Source organism: Misgurnus anguillicaudatus, chromosome 24, assembly GCF_027580225.2.
Source record: "Misgurnus anguillicaudatus chromosome 24, ASM2758022v2, whole genome shotgun sequence".
In the NCBI taxonomy this organism is placed as follows: domain Eukaryota; kingdom Metazoa; phylum Chordata; class Actinopteri; order Cypriniformes; family Cobitidae; genus Misgurnus; species Misgurnus anguillicaudatus.
Window position 1 is genome coordinate 1,918,803 of NC_073360.2, and position 19,020 is coordinate 1,937,822.

Genomic DNA, 19,020 nt, shown 5'->3' on the forward strand with positions numbered 1-19,020 from the left:
AAACAAACGGTGCTATATAGCACCAAAAGTGGTTCTTTGCTCGTAATCATAGAAGAACCGTTTTTAGTGCCATATAGCACCGGTGAAGCACCTGTGCAGAACCATATAGTGCTATGTAGAACCATATGTGGTGCTATATGGCCCCTATTTGGTTCTACACAGGTGCAACACAGGCGCCTCACCGATGCTATATGGTACTAAAAACGGTTCTTCTATGATTACGAGCAAAGAACCACTTTTGGTGCTATATAGCACCGTTTGTTTTTAGAGTGTAGTTTTGGCAGATTAAATTGCCTGCCTTGTTATGGTTTTATTTTATTTTATTCAATCCTACAGTATCCTCTAATCCTAATCCAGACATCAGACTTCCCCTTTATAAATCCTATAAAGCAAGCATTAAGTGTAAACACAGCATAATCTGAAACAATATTTACCATGTTAGGTCCAGTAATGCTAATGGACACTCATGTGGTTTTAATCATGTTATGCTGATATGTTTCCTGTGCTATCTTTCTTTGTAGGTGCTGGTGTACCTCAGTTTCAGCCCATCGCTTTGAATTCTGGTTCTCGCATTCAGCTCCTTGAGAAGGGCTCTTTGCTCATAAAACACGTTCTGGAGGAAGATTCTGGATTTTATTTGTGTAAGGTCAGCAATGACGTGGGAGCCGACATCAGCAAGAGCATGTACCTCACCGTTAAAAGTAAGACCCTGTCAAACTGGAAATGTTTTTAGATAAATTAAATATTGTATGGTGAATGTGGTGCATTGGATTGTTCGTTACAACTTTGTGTACTGTATGATCCATTCCTTACTGTATCTTCTGTCAGCTTGTTCTTGTGCTTAAGCCTGTGTGTGTGTGTGTGGGGGGGGGGGTCTGTGTGAGCCTGAGGGCAGTTTTCTGCCCTGTTGACTGCTGTGTGTACAGTATTGTGCTCCTTGGTGAACTGTTTATTTGTTGAGCAGGCAGACTTACATCCCCTCCATTAAACCCACACAGCATTTATGCCCATTCTGCCATGGAAAAGAGAAATCCAGCAAAGCAATAACACCCATGTTCATATTATGTCAGTTCTCTTTAATCTAAATATCACCATGTATCTAGATTTTATAAAAAAATTAAAGGAAAATCGAGAGAGGATAAAGATAGATACAGTGATGTTATAACAGCACCTTTTAACTTTTAGTTTGCATAGAATTTCATTTGGTAATTTTGTTTGGGGAATTTAAACAAACCGGATAAAAGATTAAAATAGACTATGCAGGAAATTTCATCAGTCAATAACAATGATTACCTGCAGAGCAATCTGTGTGTTCTGATATGTAGGCATGACACAACAAACATAGAAAGGAAATCTCTGCTTTTATTCCTACTTAATCACTGGCAAATAAAATTTGACAATTTACATTGCACAATTTTTAGCACAAAATTTGGCCGAATGCAAGTGGTTTTCTTACACTGTAGAGATTTTTGTTCACAATGTGAGTAGTAGTGAGTAAGGACACTTTTAGAAAACAAAATGGTGACAGCTGGGGTACATATTTTGACGTTTTTTTCCTGACAGTGCAGTAAGGGATAGTTTTGATGACTTTGATATTTTTCTATAATAATAATATTAATAATAATAATAATAATGAGTGAGCTTAGGGGTTATGAGACGTTATGCAATATATCCCGGCATACAGTATACAATGAGCATTTTAAGTATAGAGCAGGTGAAAAGATGATCATTTGAATTACTTATTCAAAAAATCCCTTGTTTGGCTAATGGTAGTTCAACTGTTTCCAGATTTGTACATGATGACAAAAAAACATACAATTTCTCCTCCTCATTAAACACAAAAGTATAAAAATTACTTACATTTAATTACCCAGAATTCGGAAGACATTTTGCAAGGTGATTGTGTAAACATTTTCCATATACGTTTCTGAAACGGAATATTGTTGATGAATAGTGCAAATTAAGTGGCAATATTTGAAGAACTGAGAATATTTCATGCACATTATATGTTTATGTTTGTTTGTTTGCTTGCATCTTATTTTTCTTTATATTGCCTTCCTGCTTCTTGTATTTGTTTGGAGACACTCTATCGCCTTCAGTATCAGAGAGCACATGCTCAGACTGTGACCAATTGTGCAAAAAAAGGGGGAATTGCTTCAGCATGGCAGCCTGCTGCACTCCACCAACCACACACACACACACACACACACACACACACACACACTTTTATTGTCCCTCCCAGCTCAGAGAATATATCTCATTCTACTCTACTGGCTGCACACATAAGGCTGGATGAGTATGATTGTGTGTTGGGGGGGGGCTAGATGGCCCAATCAGGCGTGGCAACATGACGACGTGTCCCAGTTTCCCAGGGTGCCCCCGTACTGGTGATAAAATGAGGGCTGAAATGGATTATGTACACCCAGAGTTGCCGCTGTAGCTTCAGCATTTGTATGGAATAAAAGCCACACACACTAATCATATTCAACATAGCCATCAAAGTGGAAAACACAAATGGAGTTATCATAGTTTGATACCCACCCAGCCATAAATACTGCTCCAAATTGACAAGAATTTCAATGCTTACTTGCTGTGTGTGCACTGGAAGACTTGCAATGATCTGTGATTACAGTGTAGTCAGTTTTACTGTTATTTATACTGTATGAAAATTGCCCTATTTTTGGCTCACAGGGCATTGACTGTACAGTCTCCATAATGAGTATCTGCTGCACAGGGGATCATATTTCATGCTTTTTAACCCTCACATATCTCTAAACTGCTCGTATATGCTTCGTTAAACTGACAATAAAAGGCATTAAAGGCTACATATGCAGCGTGGTCTGAGTAATCTATTGTTTGTGTGTGTGTGGGGTATGTATTTTATCAACCCATCATTTCCTCTCTTAGTCACTCTGTGTCTGTGGGTTATTAAAATTTTTGACTTTACTTATTCCTTGTTTAATTACGCAGCAATAGTAACTATTCAAGCAAGCAATAGCCATCATTTAACCGTCTATATTACTAAAGATCCTATATAGTCCGGCTATGAGTAATCCACTTCTAGCCAAGATAAACTTGAATTTGGTTATATACTGTTTTTGCCAAAATAGCTTGCGAGATGTATGATATTCCGTTGTGTAATTTGGATTACGTTATTTCATTTTTTTTTGGGCTTTGGTTAGACGTCTATAACATTTTCACTGACAGCCCAAATTTTGTCTTGTTTTGTCTAGACATCTGGCCTACGTTTGGACGGATATTAGACATCTTTTAAATGCAAAATTGCTTGCTGGGGTTAAACCAGGCCTAGGGAGGACCGGGAGAATTCCCGATGGGCCGGTCTGGTTTTTTTGGCCATGAGGGCTGGTGTTATCATGCCACCGGGTTGAAGGTTGCTGTCCCTATGCTGACAGCACTCACAGCAGCCCCATTGGTGGTATACGTCCCCATCGCTTTATGCCCAAGTTGATTGTACCTCGACTTCCGACCACGGAGTAATTTTTGCGTTAGGGTCCATAAACATCTAAAACCTTGGACAACGCAGGACGCGCTGCTTTCTTCTGCTTCTCAAAGCGCTCGCCTGTGAACACGAGTTTTGTTTTAGATGCGTCTATATTTGAGTGCGCCTGCCGTGTGTTTAGATTTAAAATAAACTTGACCGTGACTTGATACGAACTGCCTCTAAAAAGAAAATGATCAACAAATCGTATTTTTTAAATCTAAGTTATAGGTGTAACAATGAATCATCTATGAATAGTTATTCTTCATCTATTTCATGCAAAACTCATCAGTTTATTGGGGGGAAAAATTATGTTTCATATAAATATGATGTTTTCTCAAGTAAAATGTTGAAAGTCTAGTCTAGGTAAAGCTTTAGATTACAGTGAATTTACAGCGTATGTTTCTGTAATTATAGTATACTTATGAAGTACATACGTGTAATTATAAGGGAACAATTTATAATATATACATTTATAAGTCACATTTTTACCCCCTTGTTTCACGTAGTTACAGAGTAAATATAACATCTGCGGACTGTAAATTAAAGTGGCACTTGTTACCCCCTTGTTTCACGTAGATAAAGAGTAAATACAACATCTGGGGGCTGTAAATTAAAGTGGCACTTGTTACCCCTTTGTTCCTAAAATATTATAAATTGTTCCCTTATAATTACACGCTGTAAATTCGCTGTACTTACGCAGTACTTTCCGGGCTGTAATCTAAATCGTTCCCAAAGTCGATTATATATTTGTTTGTTTTTGACACAAGAGAGGCCTAAATTTTTTGCCAATATACAGGATCTAAGTACTACTAAACAAATTAAGAAAAGGATTTTTATTTTTCCATCTGTTTTCCCTGCATATTTGATAAATCTTGCTTTATCAGGGGTTTCCAAACTTTTTCAAACAAAAACACATTTGTTCCTTTTCAGTAGTTTTTGAATGGGTTTAGTTATTAAAATACCTTATGGTAGAGCTGCACAATTATGGCAAAAACATAATTGTTTTAGACTACTGTATTTGCACTGAATTGGAAATTATATTTTTAGAAAATACAATGAATTGCAAGGCTGCAGAGAACAGTGCGCTATTGAGGATTTAATGATATTATTTTAATATAGTCAGTCGTGAACTAAAGTGGGCCGGTCTAAGACATGAAACTCCAGGGCTGAAAATGAGTCCTACTCCGGCACTGGGTTAAACCGACTGTTGTCCTAAGTAACAAATCGCTGTTGCCAGGTTATGCATTAATCTTGTTACAATTTACTAGCTAAATCACAGAATCAAAAGCATAACTGTGCTTATTTTTAGAGGGCACAGTTAAAATGTAGCGAGTCTTTCAAGAAAACAATTAAATATAAACACTGCACTGTGAACATTAGTCTATATATTGTCTAGCTGGTCGGTAAAATGTTCACCCTGCTACATTTCTGTGGGCATAGTAATATTAAAGGGATAGTTCATTACCTTTAATTCTTTCATTGTTTACTCTTCCTTATGTTGTTCTAAACCTGTATGAGTTTTTGACATTCTTTTAAAACAAAATATGTTAATAAACGATGGCAAGCACACAGTTGACTGTACCCCTTTGACTTCAATAGTACAGTAAAGTAAATTGGTACCATCAACTGTGGTTACCATTACTTATGAACTTTGCTTATGTGTTCAACAGAAGAAGGAAACTCATAGGGGCGGTTTTCCCAGAAAGGGCTCAAGCCTAATCCTAGACTAACTGTCTTGATCGAAAACAACTTGCTCTGAGATATCTTAAAATATATCAGTGCAAGTGTTGTGTCTCAAGATAGTGTTTACTTATAAAAAAAGACTTCAATATCCTAATTCAACTAAGGACTAGTCCTGGCTTAAGCTAATCTCTGTCTGGCAACCCCCCCCCCCCCGTTTTAGAACAACCTGGAGAAGTAAATGATGACAGAATTTTCTTTTTAGGTAAACTATCCCTTTAAAGCATGTTAAAGGCTTACATAACCCTACACAAAATGTAGTTACAAAAGTATTCTTTCAAAATGGAAAAGCGACAACCGTCTGTGTTGTGTATTTGTGAAAAGACAACATTTACTCGAGCACTGAATATCAAACTCTCTTCTCCCTGTGGTTTTCTCTGGTTTGTTTAATAATAGGTAGGTGCTGTTCTATGGCTGCTGAAATGAATAAAGGGAGATTCTGTTTGATGTGCAGTTATAGCTGCCATCAGCGCTTCCCTCTCTCTCTTTATTACAGAAGCCTGTAATATTGCTGGATATTAAAAATATACATCAACTAAGCTGTTATGGGAATACCATTTAGAGCCCCTCTCGCCTGAAGCCCCTCTGCTGCTGACTGCAACACTTTCAATGAGATTATACTCACTCCTTTGGCCATGTAAGGTGCATTTTCAAAGAAAGGAGGACTCTTCTTATTGTTTTTTTTTTATTATTGTAAATTTTATTGTCTTCTACGACATCGTAAGAAATGCATAGTTAAATAAAATGCTGTGATGGGGTGCAACAAAGTAAAATTCCTTTTCAATGTTTCCACAGAGATTTTTTTTTCTTTTTAGCAGTAATGTTTAAAGTGATAATATGAACCACAAAGCAATATGACTTCAAAAAGATATCCACAAAATCTAATTAGAAATTTGAATGACAGCATTCTGAATAAAGATCTTTCACATAGAGGTGTACATAATACTCACACATTTTTAAGTGTATGTTCTTTTTACTTGCATGTATCACTAAATTTTCTTTTAATTAATATTTAATTCAGTTTTATTTATATAGCGCTTTTCACAATTGTTACACGATAGGGATATCAAAATGGGTAAGCAGATTAAACTGGTTGAGCCAGAGGTTGTTGGTCCCGTATCGGCTGGGCATCACATTGAAAGACAGCCAGTAGATCAGTGGTGTGATGACTTTCACAGCAGCAGGAACTGGGTCTGTTTGTCTCATTGTCCTCGGGGTCGAGGACGAGACAGGAGAGAGATACAGAATCCTATTACCGTAGGGTCCGTTCACATGTAATGCAAGTGTCATACAGTATTATGGTTTAAAATCTGCATTCCAGACAGGCTAACTATTGCAGCATTCGGTTCCAGACAGGCTAACTATTGCGGCATAAGTATATTACCCAGATGAGTTATGTGAGTGCTTTAATCTAGACAAACTAACTATTGCGGGATAAGTACATTTACTTGACATTTTATGTGAATGCTTAAAAGAAGAATGTCTTAAGTTTTAGACTTAAAGCGATCGACTGTGTCTGATACTCCAACATGATCTCACAAAGTTCCCTGGGATAGTCACAGAATTTTTTGCTCATTTTTCCATGGCATTCTAACAGATTGGTTACTCAACTGCTTTTTCCTATTTTCAAACCATTCTCGCTTCGGTTTAGGGTTAGATTTAGTGTTTGCGTTAGTATCTTTAACTATTGGTTTATACTATTTTTTCTGATGTATTCTTTTATATTTTCTAAACTTTAATCAATTGTTACCTGGCGTTAGGGTTAGAGTTGGGTTTGGGTAGGGATGTCATTTTATGTAAATCTAACCCTAAACCGAAGCGACAATGGTAAGAAAATAGGACAAAACAGTTGAGTAACCAATCCGTGAGAATGCCACGGAAAAGAAAGTCCGTGGCAGGGCCAAGGAAATATCCGGAGATCCGTGAGAATGCCACGGAAAAATTAGCAAAAAATTCTGTGACTATGCCACGGAAATTCGTGAGATCAGGTTGGATACTCAGACATTATTTGGTAAATCATTCCAGAGCTTAGGAGCTAGATATGAAAAGGATCTACCACCTTAAGACACTTTTTATATTCTAGGGATAACTAATTTGGCCAGAATTTTGCGACCGCAGTGTAAGTGATGGATTGTATTCTGATAGTAATTCTGTAAGATACGAGGGTGCTATGCCGTTTAAGGCTTTGTAGCTAATTAGTTATATTTTAAAACATATGTAACATTTAACTGGTAGCCAGTGTAAAGATGCCAAAATTTGACTTATGTGGTCATACTTTTTAGATTGAGTAAGCACTCTTGCAGCGGCATTTTGAACTAGCTAAAACATGTTTACCTGATTTGCGTGACATCCCCCGAGTAACAATAGTCTATTCTAGAGGTCATAAAAGCGTGGATAAGCTTCTCTGCATCTCATGTAGACAGCATATTGTGAATTTTTTAGATATTTCTAAGATGGAAGAATGCTGTGCAACAGATAATATCGTACTTTTTATTTACATTTTACATAAAAATCATTCAATACTTAATTAAAAATCTATTACTAAATACCTTTTTTTTCTATAATAAAAGTATAACTACCACATTTTTTATGTATTTGTTTTAATGCAAGGTAAAAATAACAATTTATTAAATGTAGTGGAGTAAAAGTAAAACTCCAAGTTAGACTCTCTAATAAAGTACAGATACAGTATTTAAAAAATGTATTCAAGTAAAGAAAAATACTTGAGTACTTTACACTTCTGTTTTTGTTTACATCCAAATAGTTTCCAAAAAACAATACATTGGTGTCACGGTTTAATCCGTGTTCTGTTTGTGTCTGTTACTGATTGTTGTCACCTGGACATTTCACTTATTGCTCATCGGCAACAGCTGTAGCCCATCTCACATGTGTATTATATGCCTTGTCTTTCGTCTTGTCTTTTGCTGGATCATTGTCTCTGTTAGAAGTATACTGTGTGTCTTTGCCACCTGTTCATTTTTTCGTCGTGTTTTTTTATCTGTTTTACTTGCCTTTTTGAATTACTGTTTTGTGTTTATTTGTTAAAATAAATCTTCAACTGAACTTGCACTTGCATCCGCTTTCATGTTTTCCGTGACAATTGGATGCTATGCTTTTAATGAAGAAAGTCATCTGATTAATATTGCAACAGATTTTTTATGTGATTATTTCATGCACAATTCTTTATAGAAGAAAGTACATTCAGTTTTGACTTTGGCCCGATCCGTGGGTCTTCTCATAACCCGCGGGTCGGGTAAAGAAATTGTCACTTGATTTTGTTTTAGATTTCTGTAGCTTTTTAAATTTTGAATCAACTTATCAAAACAAAAACTCCTATTTTGCCAAAACAAAACCACATGCGAGTTGTGATTTGTCCACCCAGATTATTACAACTGTGTTTCAGTGCTCAAACTCTTCTCAGGTTTTCAGAGGTTATCACCCTAAATAAAAACTCTTTTCAAGGTTATTTACAGACAATTGGAGCAGATTTTTTCTTTAATGTGCTGTATTTAAAATTCATAGTTGTCATACAAAATAAATCAGGGTTCTCTCGTGCGGCATGGCTGCAGGGGCTTGAGAGTGAATAAGAGATGAGAGTTAAACTTTTACAGCCCTGACTCTGACTCTCTCCATCATATCACTCTCAGACCTGGGCTGCATTTAAATTAAAGCATGCTAAGGCTGTTACTCACAGTCTTACATCCTGTTTCTTCAATTTTATGGTAACGTGATATGTTAAAATACTTTTTTTTTCTGAAAATTCTACCTAAAAATGTTTGTATTCCATTGTGCATACAGCAGTTAGTTTCAGTCCTTGAATACAATTGAAGGAGTTGTGTTCCAAGCTATTATAAATGTAATGCCATATTAATGCCGCAAGTTACATTGCTTTGCGAATGTAAACAACTTAACATTAACACAACTTACTTTATGTTACAATGTAAAGCAGTCCTGCCCATTACTGGCCTCATCAAATATGAATCGTAACAGGTATTCATAGATTTTTATTCATGCACTCCCACATCACTGATTCTGGTATTGAGTAAGATAAACACAAGAATCTATGTGAATAACAAAAGCCATTATTTAATCATAACTCTGCTTGCCATAGAGAGAGAGAGAGAGGGGGGGGGTGATGAAACAGGCATGTGCATCATCTTATAGTTCTTTAGTGTCTGCACTTTCAGTCTGAGCTGTGTTGTATGTGTTCCTTGTGATGTTTGTGTTGTGAACACTACCAGTTCACTGTATGCATCTCTTTGTCTCCCTTTTCAGTCCCTGCCATGATCACGTCTTACCCTAACACCACACGGGCAGAACAGGGTCACATGACTGAGATGAGCTGCACTGCTCATGGTGAGAAGCCCATCAAGGTTCGCTGGGAAAAGGAATCTCATATCATCAACCCAGACACGAGTCGCTACGTGGTGAATGTGAAAGAAGTGGGCGATGAGGTCATATCCACCCTGCAGGTGCGATAACATGCCACTCATTTCCATCTAAACTGGGAATGCATTTCCAAAACACATTTAGATTTTCCATGGACTAGAAGTACATTAGGTGTGGGCCATGATTTTCTGTCAAAAATTATCAGTGGATTCGATAACTTGTTTTGTCAATATAAAATGGCAATTGCAACTTAAAGGCGGAGTCCATGATGTTTGAAAGCCAATGTTGATATTTGAAATCACCTAAACAAACACGCCCCTACCCCAATAGAATCTGGACCTTCTGTTGATATACCCGCCCCACACATACGCAACCCGGCAAGGATGTCAACCGATGCTATAAGTGTGTTTTGGTAGTCGGCCCGTCTCCTTTTTCAAAGCGTTTTTCAAACATTGTGGACTCCGCCTTTAATGTATATAACTTGAAAGCTGCCTTAGAATGTAAAACTGTACTTAACTTTGCATAGATAAATAATAAGAGTTTCCTCCTTCTAATATAAACATCATGAATGTGAAAGACTGCTGGAAAACAGGCCAATCTCGAAATAACACCAACTGTGAACGACTTCTGGTGCTAACACACGGTGTACAGCGCTATTTTTAGCCTTTCATTGATAAAACGCATGTTGCTTAACTTAATTTTGGATGGTAATTCTTTGCCAAAAGAATTCTTGTTGTACAATGTTGTTAAAGTAGTTTGTGTTATACACCATTTTAATAACTTTCTTTAAATTCAACATAAATTATATAGCTCAAGATTAAAACACTGCTCTGCATAAAGAAAAGACAGTTCTTAAGAATAAGAATAATTATACTTTTTTACCTTGACAAAAATAAACATTAATCAAATTGTGTCATTCCCATAAACAATGCCTCAGTGAAGACACTAGCCATGTTTCCATCACCATTATTTTATGCGCATTTTGAAGTATCGCATCAAAAACGAATGATGAAAATGTTACATTTCCATTAAAAATCCCTTGATTCGCTTGAGGTGGTTTTTGATTTATGCGAAAAAGAGTAAAATGGGGGATGGAAGCACATTTGCTGAATTAATTCTGACGTAGCGGATTAAACCCACAGGACTGACCGTCTAGCTGGAGTTGTCTTTACCATATATGGGACTCAACGTCGTCGCAATGTCCTTGCTGCTAGTGCCTTCATAAAAAGCCTGCATTCCTTCTTCTATGCACAGCGTTCAGGCAATTACAAGCTGCATGGCAAATATATGAATAACTTGCCCCATTGTGACTATATGCCCTGTTGGTTACTAGGTTACCAATACCACCGCCATTCGCTCAAACAATTTGATGGAAACGCACCTAATTCGCATTTCGTTTTTTATTTATTTGCGAATTTTGAAAAAATTTGCTTCACGTTGGGATGGAAACCCAGCTGTCCTTTACAAAACTCTAGTGGCCACCTTGTGTAGCATACTACAGACTATTAAAATGCACCATAATATAAGAAATCCCATCTGAATTTTAAAAAAGGACTTGGGACCTCACTTCACTCTTTTGCCCAAATATCTTGAAATGGTAGATGCTAACCTCGTGTAACTTAAGCCCAAGTGAGGTAGTAGAGGAAATAGGAGTGTTTGGTTTGAAGGGTTCTGGCTAAAGGGGATACAGCTTTGGCCAAATCTCACAAGATTTTGGGTTAAGGGTTAGAATTGGGGGTAGGATTAGGATGAAAACAGCACTCATCCGGCAATATTTCACAAGATTTTGGCCCTTCTAGCCATAACTGGTTTAAAGTGTGCAGCCATGCTGTGTGCGTATGCACGCTTTATAAATGAGACCCCTGGAATGTCAAGTGAATGAAAGAAACTCCAACAGTCCTTGGTTGAGCTAAAGCTAAGCTAAACATGTGTTCCTGCAGCTCCCTATCTGTCATGTAACCCCTCACATGACAAGCACACAGGCAAAATAAAAGACACACACATAAAATAGCAAAAAAAAAAAAATGGAGTAAAATGGCTAAGAAAACATGTAAAACCTATTAAAACTTAAATATACATATGAGAGCATTCATTCAAGTTTGAATATTTCATAATGCGTTTTCATTTGAATCATCAACAACAATGTTCTCAATACCCTTGTTGTACTAGTGTAAAGTGGCAGATATTTGATTATAGATCTCCTGGGCTTTCCGTCCATATTCATGTTGAAAATTAAGATCAAGCTTTTGCCCTTCTGCTCTGCGGGAGTTTTCTGTCCTCCCTGAGCTCACCTTAGGACACCTGCTTTACCATTTGACAGATGTACCACCTCAGTCAAAACTTTGGTTCTGTAGAAATGCACAAGGGCATTCACCTCAAACACTGGGAAAATGTTAGGAGGCTTTTCTTCTTACTGCTGCTCCTCAATCATGGAAAATGTAATAAAGTCTGTTAAAGTAACACAACCCAGACTTTTTTATTAACCAGGTACATCATCAGTTCTAATGATGCTGTACTTAACAAGGTTGGTCTGACCAATCTCTTGTGTACAGACAATAGGCAAATTTATTTGCTCAAAATGTCGGCGCATACTGATGCAGCGGCTCTAAGCTCTCCCGTTCAGTGCTTCTCGTTTGTGTTGTTGTTTGTTTATATTCTTATATTTGGAGGAGATAGCCAGGAGAAACCAAGGCTCTCCATGGATTGTTATCGGCTCTAGCAAGCGACGGAGGTGGAGGAGACCCAAGTAGGCTTAGCTAGGCTAAAGGAACAACCCCACAAACCACCTCTTCCTATTGCATTTCTCACCAACACCAGATCACTTGCCAACAAAAGGGATGAATTACTACTTCAGATTGCCACAAACAACACCATAAAATACTGCTGCATTCTACTGATAACAGAGACGTGGCTAAATCCGTTCATACCTGATGGCACTATGGAGCTAGCTAGACATAGAGCATTTCACTGGGACAGAAACATAGACTTCGGTAAGACCAAGGTTGGTGGGCTTTGTATATATTTGCACAACAACTGGTGCACCAATGCAACATCTTAGACAGCCACTGCTCTCCTGAATTCTACTTACAGATGCATGTTGACCCAAAATCAGAACAACTCCTTTCCATCGTCCCCATAAGGGGAGGTATTCTCAGTGGGCTGACTGGGGTTCAGTGTTACTTTAATGATTTCCTGATCATCAGAAAGGATGAGAAAGAGCATTTGAGTAATTTAGAAGCTACCTTGCAGAGACTGCAGAATTTTGGACTGAAGGTCAGGAAGGACAAGTGTGAGTTTTTCTGCTGTTCTGTTGAGTATTTGCGCCATGTGATTGATAGTTCTGGATTCCCAAGGCACCCTCAAAAGTGAAGGCGATAGTAGAAGCACCAGCTCTGCAAAATGTGAGTCAGCTTCTGTCTTTTTTGGAGCTGTTGACTTATTATGCAAAATTTGTGCCAAATTTACCTAACAGACTGAAACCATTGTACAAGCTACTGAACAAATCCAGTTAATGGGAATGGACGAAACAATGTCAAAAATTATTCAATGAGGTAAAAACAGCCTTAGCCCAGTCTGAAGCTCTTACTCACTCCAACCTCGCACTGCCAGTGCAGCTGACATGTGGCGCTTCGGCATACAATGTGGAGGTGGAAGGGTCACACATCATGCCATTGGGGGAGGAAAAACACATTGATTTTGCATCACAAACTTTGAGTACGGCAGAATGTAACTATGTTCAAATCGAGCATGAGGCACTCGCTATTGTGTTTGGGGTGAAGGAATTTCATAAATTCTTATTTGGAAGATGTTTACACTTCTTACTGATCACAAACCTCTTGCTTTCATATTTAGCCCAGAGGCAGGTATTCCTTCACTGACAGACCCTAGAATGCAGCAATGGGCCCTTATGCTATCTGCACAGCAGGTAAAAAGCACACGTTCTGACCCAGTGATTTGGGTGCATGTAAAAAGCTAAGAAATACCCCTTAACCAGCCCTGTTACACTCCTGGCAATGGCATGAAGAGCCATGGGTGAGAGTCCAAATTCATTTTGCAGGCCACTGGAAGACCATATGTTTTCAGTTCTTCTTGATGCCCACAGCAAATGTCCAAAAGTTGAGGTTGTGAAAGGCACATTATCATTGAAAACTGTGGAAGCCCTATGGTAAATCTTTCTTCGTGTTGTCCTGCCACACCAACTTGTCAGTGACAATGGTCCTCAGCTGGTCTCGGAGGAGTTTGAGGTTTTATGAATGTCAACGGGATTCAGCACATTTGATCCGCACCTTATCTTCTGTCCATTTAATGTCTTGTTGAACATTTTGTCCAGACAATGAAGCAGGCCCTCAAGTCAACTCAGGGTAAAGGTTCACTAAAACAGCACCTCAACACTTTTCTACTGACCTATCGAAACTGATCTCATGCCACCAACCAAGGTATCTCCTGCCTTAGCTATGTTCAAAAGACAGCTTTGTACCTGTCTGGGTTTGTTGAAACCTCAGAAAACAGACTGTTTTCAAGCACAACAAAACCTGCAGAGGGAACAATGGCTAAAAGCAAAACATCGTTGTTTCAAACCAGGAGACAAAGTGTTAGTAACTGCCGGAAGGGAGTCAAATTTACGACATTAAATTGCCCTGTGCTAAGCCCCGCCCTCCTTGGTTACTGTTGCTATGCCTGACAAGCTTTCGCATCTGGCAAGTCTATTACAGTATGTTTGCACCCGTGTCAGACCTTTCCAAGGAGATAGCTAGTAATATTTGGCAAGCAGGTGAGATATTTGAGAGAGCATGACAAAGCGGACTGCAGTATGCATTCGAGCGTGAAGATATCCACGACATAATATTCAACCTATTAGAAAATAATTTAATCAAAATTGAAGCTAAAGCCTAAAACGTTAGGTCCCAGTGCAAGCAGCAGTGCCCATATGCTGACCATTCAAATGGGAAACACACAAATTGAGGAACAGCTTTGTTCATGCACAGCAGGGTAAGTGAAAATAATCTAATGATTATAAATCAAACAGCTTTTTCATCTTGTAGAATAAAAACAAGACATTAGCCTGACCACTTTGCAATAATATTCTCCCGCTTATAGAGCTACCAGGGTGAGCCGCTATTGGATTTGGGTACTCAGGGGTAGGCCATCTGTTAACAAAATGCTAAAATATTTTTTTGAAGTATGTCAGTCACCCTCCTTCTTGTCTTTAATCATCTTATTTTATGTTCAAATATATGCATTATTACTAAACAACGATGTGCTGAGTTAGCTAGCCAACATTAGCTAACATTAGCGTGCTCTTACATTGGAGCAAACATACTGTAACGTTATGTGTTTTTGTTAATCCTGTCGACATGTAGTTGTGAATAAGACCTTCCACACTGCTTGATTCACGTCCAGCATTTCTCCCCTTGGGTTTTAAGTTTCGGGAAGGGAAAAAATCCACCACTCCAAACTCTTATGATACGGGTATCAGATTTACACAATCCATACGCACAACGCTTTGGCTTGTCAGACCTCCTGCGCCTAGTTATTGTTGCTAAACCATGATTTGCCTGTGGCGGTTTCGGGCGTGGCTTAGTGAAGGGTCAGTTGACCCTTTTGTACGTCATGCGATTCTATTGGAGGGTTTTCCCAGCAGTTACCCAGAAACGTATGTTGAGAAATAATGCAGCACCAGTTCATGCTCGCTCTCGCCTCTCGTGTGTTTCTTAGACTAGAAATATACAACAGTTACATGGGCTTATTATAGGTTGTAGTTTTACTAACATCCTCTAGGGGCTCTAAGCTGATCACCTTCTCTTACTTAAAGGCATAGATCACTCAAAATGAAGGTTTGTAACAACATTTTTTTTGTGATTTTTGGTTGAACTATCCCTTTAAGACCAGGTGAAAAGGGAAGTAGAGATAACAGTTGTGTTTGGTTTGAAGGAAGCATGGCCTTTTTTCTATGTTTGGTTAGTTCTTGTGTTTAATTTGTTATCATGTCTGTCCTATGTGATGTGTGTGTTTGTTAGCATACTAATACTCAATCTATGTATTATATTTTAGAAAGACTTTTTGATGTTGGCCATTTTTAATATACTCATGCGGTGATTGGAAATTATTTCAATGCTTATACTAAGACTTCTGCTACACATCATAACTTGGATTATGGGTATTTTTTACCCATAGACTAAAGTGTTTAGGAGCATATGGTGTCTGGTGATTCTTTGAAAGGACATTTGATACTCAGTAAACTTTATATTAGCATCATCCTCGTCATTAACAACATAATCAACATCAATAATCATCAACGATAAGTACTTTAGGCATTCATGTTTTTTATTGGACAATGATTTTTCATCAATAATTCATCATTCATTCATTCAGAAACTTTACCTTCCCTTTTACACTTCCTGACCAAAAAAAAAAAAAAAACTTTTCTGTGCCTTCACAGATCTTGCATACAGTCAGAGAAGACTCTGGATTTTTCTCCTGCATTGCGATCAACTCCTATGGTGAAGATAAGGGAATCATTCAGTTGATAGTACAAGGTAAATTGTTTTTGGTGTTTTATTTTTAACAAGAAAATGTGTTATACTGTATGTGGCTGTTCACCCTACAAACATTTCTCTAAAGATCGGCCAGACCCTCCTGAGGTTGAGATCCGAGAGGTAAAGGATCGGACCATTGCCCTTCGCTGGACAATGGGCTTTGATGGCAACAGCCCTATTACAGGATATGACATCAACTATAAGAACAAATCAGGTAGGATATTTACTTTTTTTTTTTTTAAATATCTCTTCCTAAAGACAAGGAATGTTTATTGTTTTAGAAGAAAATTAATATAATGGTGTTGTTTAAAAAGTAGGGCCTGAAAGATTGTGGTTATTGCTTTCTAAAACTGGTATACCAATAAATACCAATAATTGTATATTATACGTGTATGCGGATGCGTATGTTTATTTATATTTATATTTACTATTTCTTGTCCAAAGTGTTCTTTAGAGTCGGAAGGTTTGTCAGCAAAATAATTGTTAAATACCAATGAAATAACTAAAGTAACATTTGTGAAAATAAGGCTTTTCAATCACCTCTGTTTTAATGGCGATTAAAGTGAAATTACTGAATATATATTTAATATATATATATATAATATTTATCTTGTCTTTCCAGCAGTGTATCTAACAATAACTCTTTACTGTGGTAAAATGAACATAATTCACATCCACACTTATTAATAAGATAGTGTTTGTCTTTTCTCTGTCCATAGCATCATGGGCCTCATCTCAAATGACCAAAGACGTATCACCTCAGCTGAACCAGGCTACCATCATTGAACTCCATCCTGCATCCACTTACAATATCCGCATGTTTGCCAAAAATCAGATTGGAGAAAGCAGGCCTAGCAATGAGCTCACCATCACAACAGACGAAGCACGTGAGTGTGAACAGTTTAAAATATTCTTTGTACTATGGTAGCATCAGACATTTTGTTATCTGTGCCTCCACCTAGTGGCTCACTCTATTTACTGTTTAACCTGGATGTGATCTTATAGCACCTGATGGCGCTCCTCAGGATGTGCAGCTGGAAGCAATCTCATCCCAGAGCATTAAAGTCACATGGAAGGTATAATGGAGTTCTGTTCATAGCAGCATATCAATTTACATACTATGAATGATAGATGTTATGTTTTCGAAAGACATATTCATGAGTCAGTGCAAATTAAGCTAAATTGGAAAATAATTTTGACTTATGATTTAGTAAAAAAAAAAAAACACTGCAAGAAAGAGCCATTGGTACAAGGGGGATGAATCCATGCATTCATGTTGTTCACAACACATTTTTAAGCAATATTTTTCTTATTGTCTACTGTCCAGTTTTGGTGAGCCAACTGTACTGTAGTTTCACTTTCCTTTTCTTAGCTGAGAGTAGTTTCACCTGGAGTGATTTTAACTCTAGCTGCTTTAAGATATGACATGTTCTGTACTCTTTTGTGTAGGGAGGTAAGCATATACAGTGGTGTAAAAAAGTGTTTTGTTTTAACCAAAGCCTTCTATTTGAACAATGTATAAAGTCATCAACCAATTTATTAGGTAGGTAAATCTGTTCAATAACAAATATTTAAACAGCCAATCATAAGACAGCTACTCACGTAGATACAGTGTTGTGAAAAAGTGTTGGCCCCCCTACAGATTTCTTATGTTTTTGCATATTTGTCACACTTTAATGTTTCAGATACTCAGACAAATTTAAATATTAGTCAAAGATAACACACGTCAACACAACATGCAGTTTTTAAAAAAAGGGTTTTTATTATTAAGGGAAAACAAAATCCAAAACTGCATGGTCCTGTGTGAAAAAGTGTTTGCCCCCCTGTTAAAACACAACTTAACTGTGGTTTATTGCATGTTCGCTCAATTTCTCTAGCCACATCGAGGCCTGAATACTGCAACACCTGTTAGCAATCAAGAAATCACTTAAATAGGACCAGCCTGACAAAGCGAAGTAGACAAAAAGATTCTCAAAAGCTAGCCATCATGCTGAGATCCAAAGATATTCAGAATATCTTCACAAATTCAGAAACTTACGAATGAGAAAGAAAGTAATTGAGATCTATCAGTCTGAAAAATGTTATAAAACCATTTCTGAAGCTTTGGGAGAGCCATTATTCACAAATTGCGAAAACATGGAACAGTGGCAAATCTTCCCAGGAGTGGCCGGTCGACCAAAATAACGCCAAGAATGCAGCAACTACTCATCCAAAAGGTCAAAAAAGACCCAACAACAACATCCAAAAAACTGCAGGCCTCACTTGCCTCAGTTAAGGTCAGTGTTCATGACTCCTCCAGAGACTGGGCAAATATGGCCTGCATGGCAGAGTTCCAAGATGAAAACTGCTGCTGAGCAAAAAGAACATAAAGGCTTGTCTTAGTTTTACCAAAAAACATCTTAAAGATTTTTGGGAAATACTCTCTGGACTGACGAGACAGAAGTTGGAAGATGTGTGTCCTATTCAACATGATCTCACAAAGTTCCGTGGGTTAGTCACGGAATTTTGTGCTCATTTTTCCGTGGCATTCTCACGGATCTCCGCATTTTTCCGTGGCCCTGCTACGGACTGTCTTTTTCCGTGACATTCTCACGGATTGGTTACTCAACTGCTTTTTCCTATTTTCAAACCATTTTCGCTTCGGTTTAGGGTTAGATTTGGTGTTTGCGTTAGTATGTCACTTTAACTATTGGTTTATTCTTTTTTTTCTAATTTATTCTTTTATATTTTCTAAAGTTCTACAGCAGGACAATGATCCAAAACACACCAGCAAGTCCACCTCTGAATGGCTGAAGAAAGGCCTAGTCAAAGTCCTGACCTCAATCCTATTTGGATGCTGTGGCATGACCTTAA

The 19,020-nt window shown here is 37.8% G+C and overlaps 1 protein-coding gene across 2 annotated transcripts in view; it reads left to right on the forward strand.

Annotated features, from left to right (window-relative positions):
- Window positions 1–19,020, forward strand: part of dscamb (Down syndrome cell adhesion molecule b) — a 157,508-nt gene that overhangs the window by 102,468 nt on the left and 36,020 nt on the right. For both annotated transcript variants that reach the window (XM_055195610.2, XM_055195609.2), the window contains exons 11-16: window positions 522–701; window positions 9,518–9,714; window positions 16,071–16,167; window positions 16,253–16,381; window positions 16,887–17,054; window positions 17,173–17,243. In XM_055195610.2, the coding sequence (XP_055051585.1) occupies window positions 522–701; window positions 9,518–9,714; window positions 16,071–16,167; window positions 16,253–16,381; window positions 16,887–17,054; window positions 17,173–17,243 (842 nt within the window). The remainder of the gene's footprint in view (window positions 1–521; window positions 702–9,517; window positions 9,715–16,070; window positions 16,168–16,252; window positions 16,382–16,886; window positions 17,055–17,172; window positions 17,244–19,020) is intronic.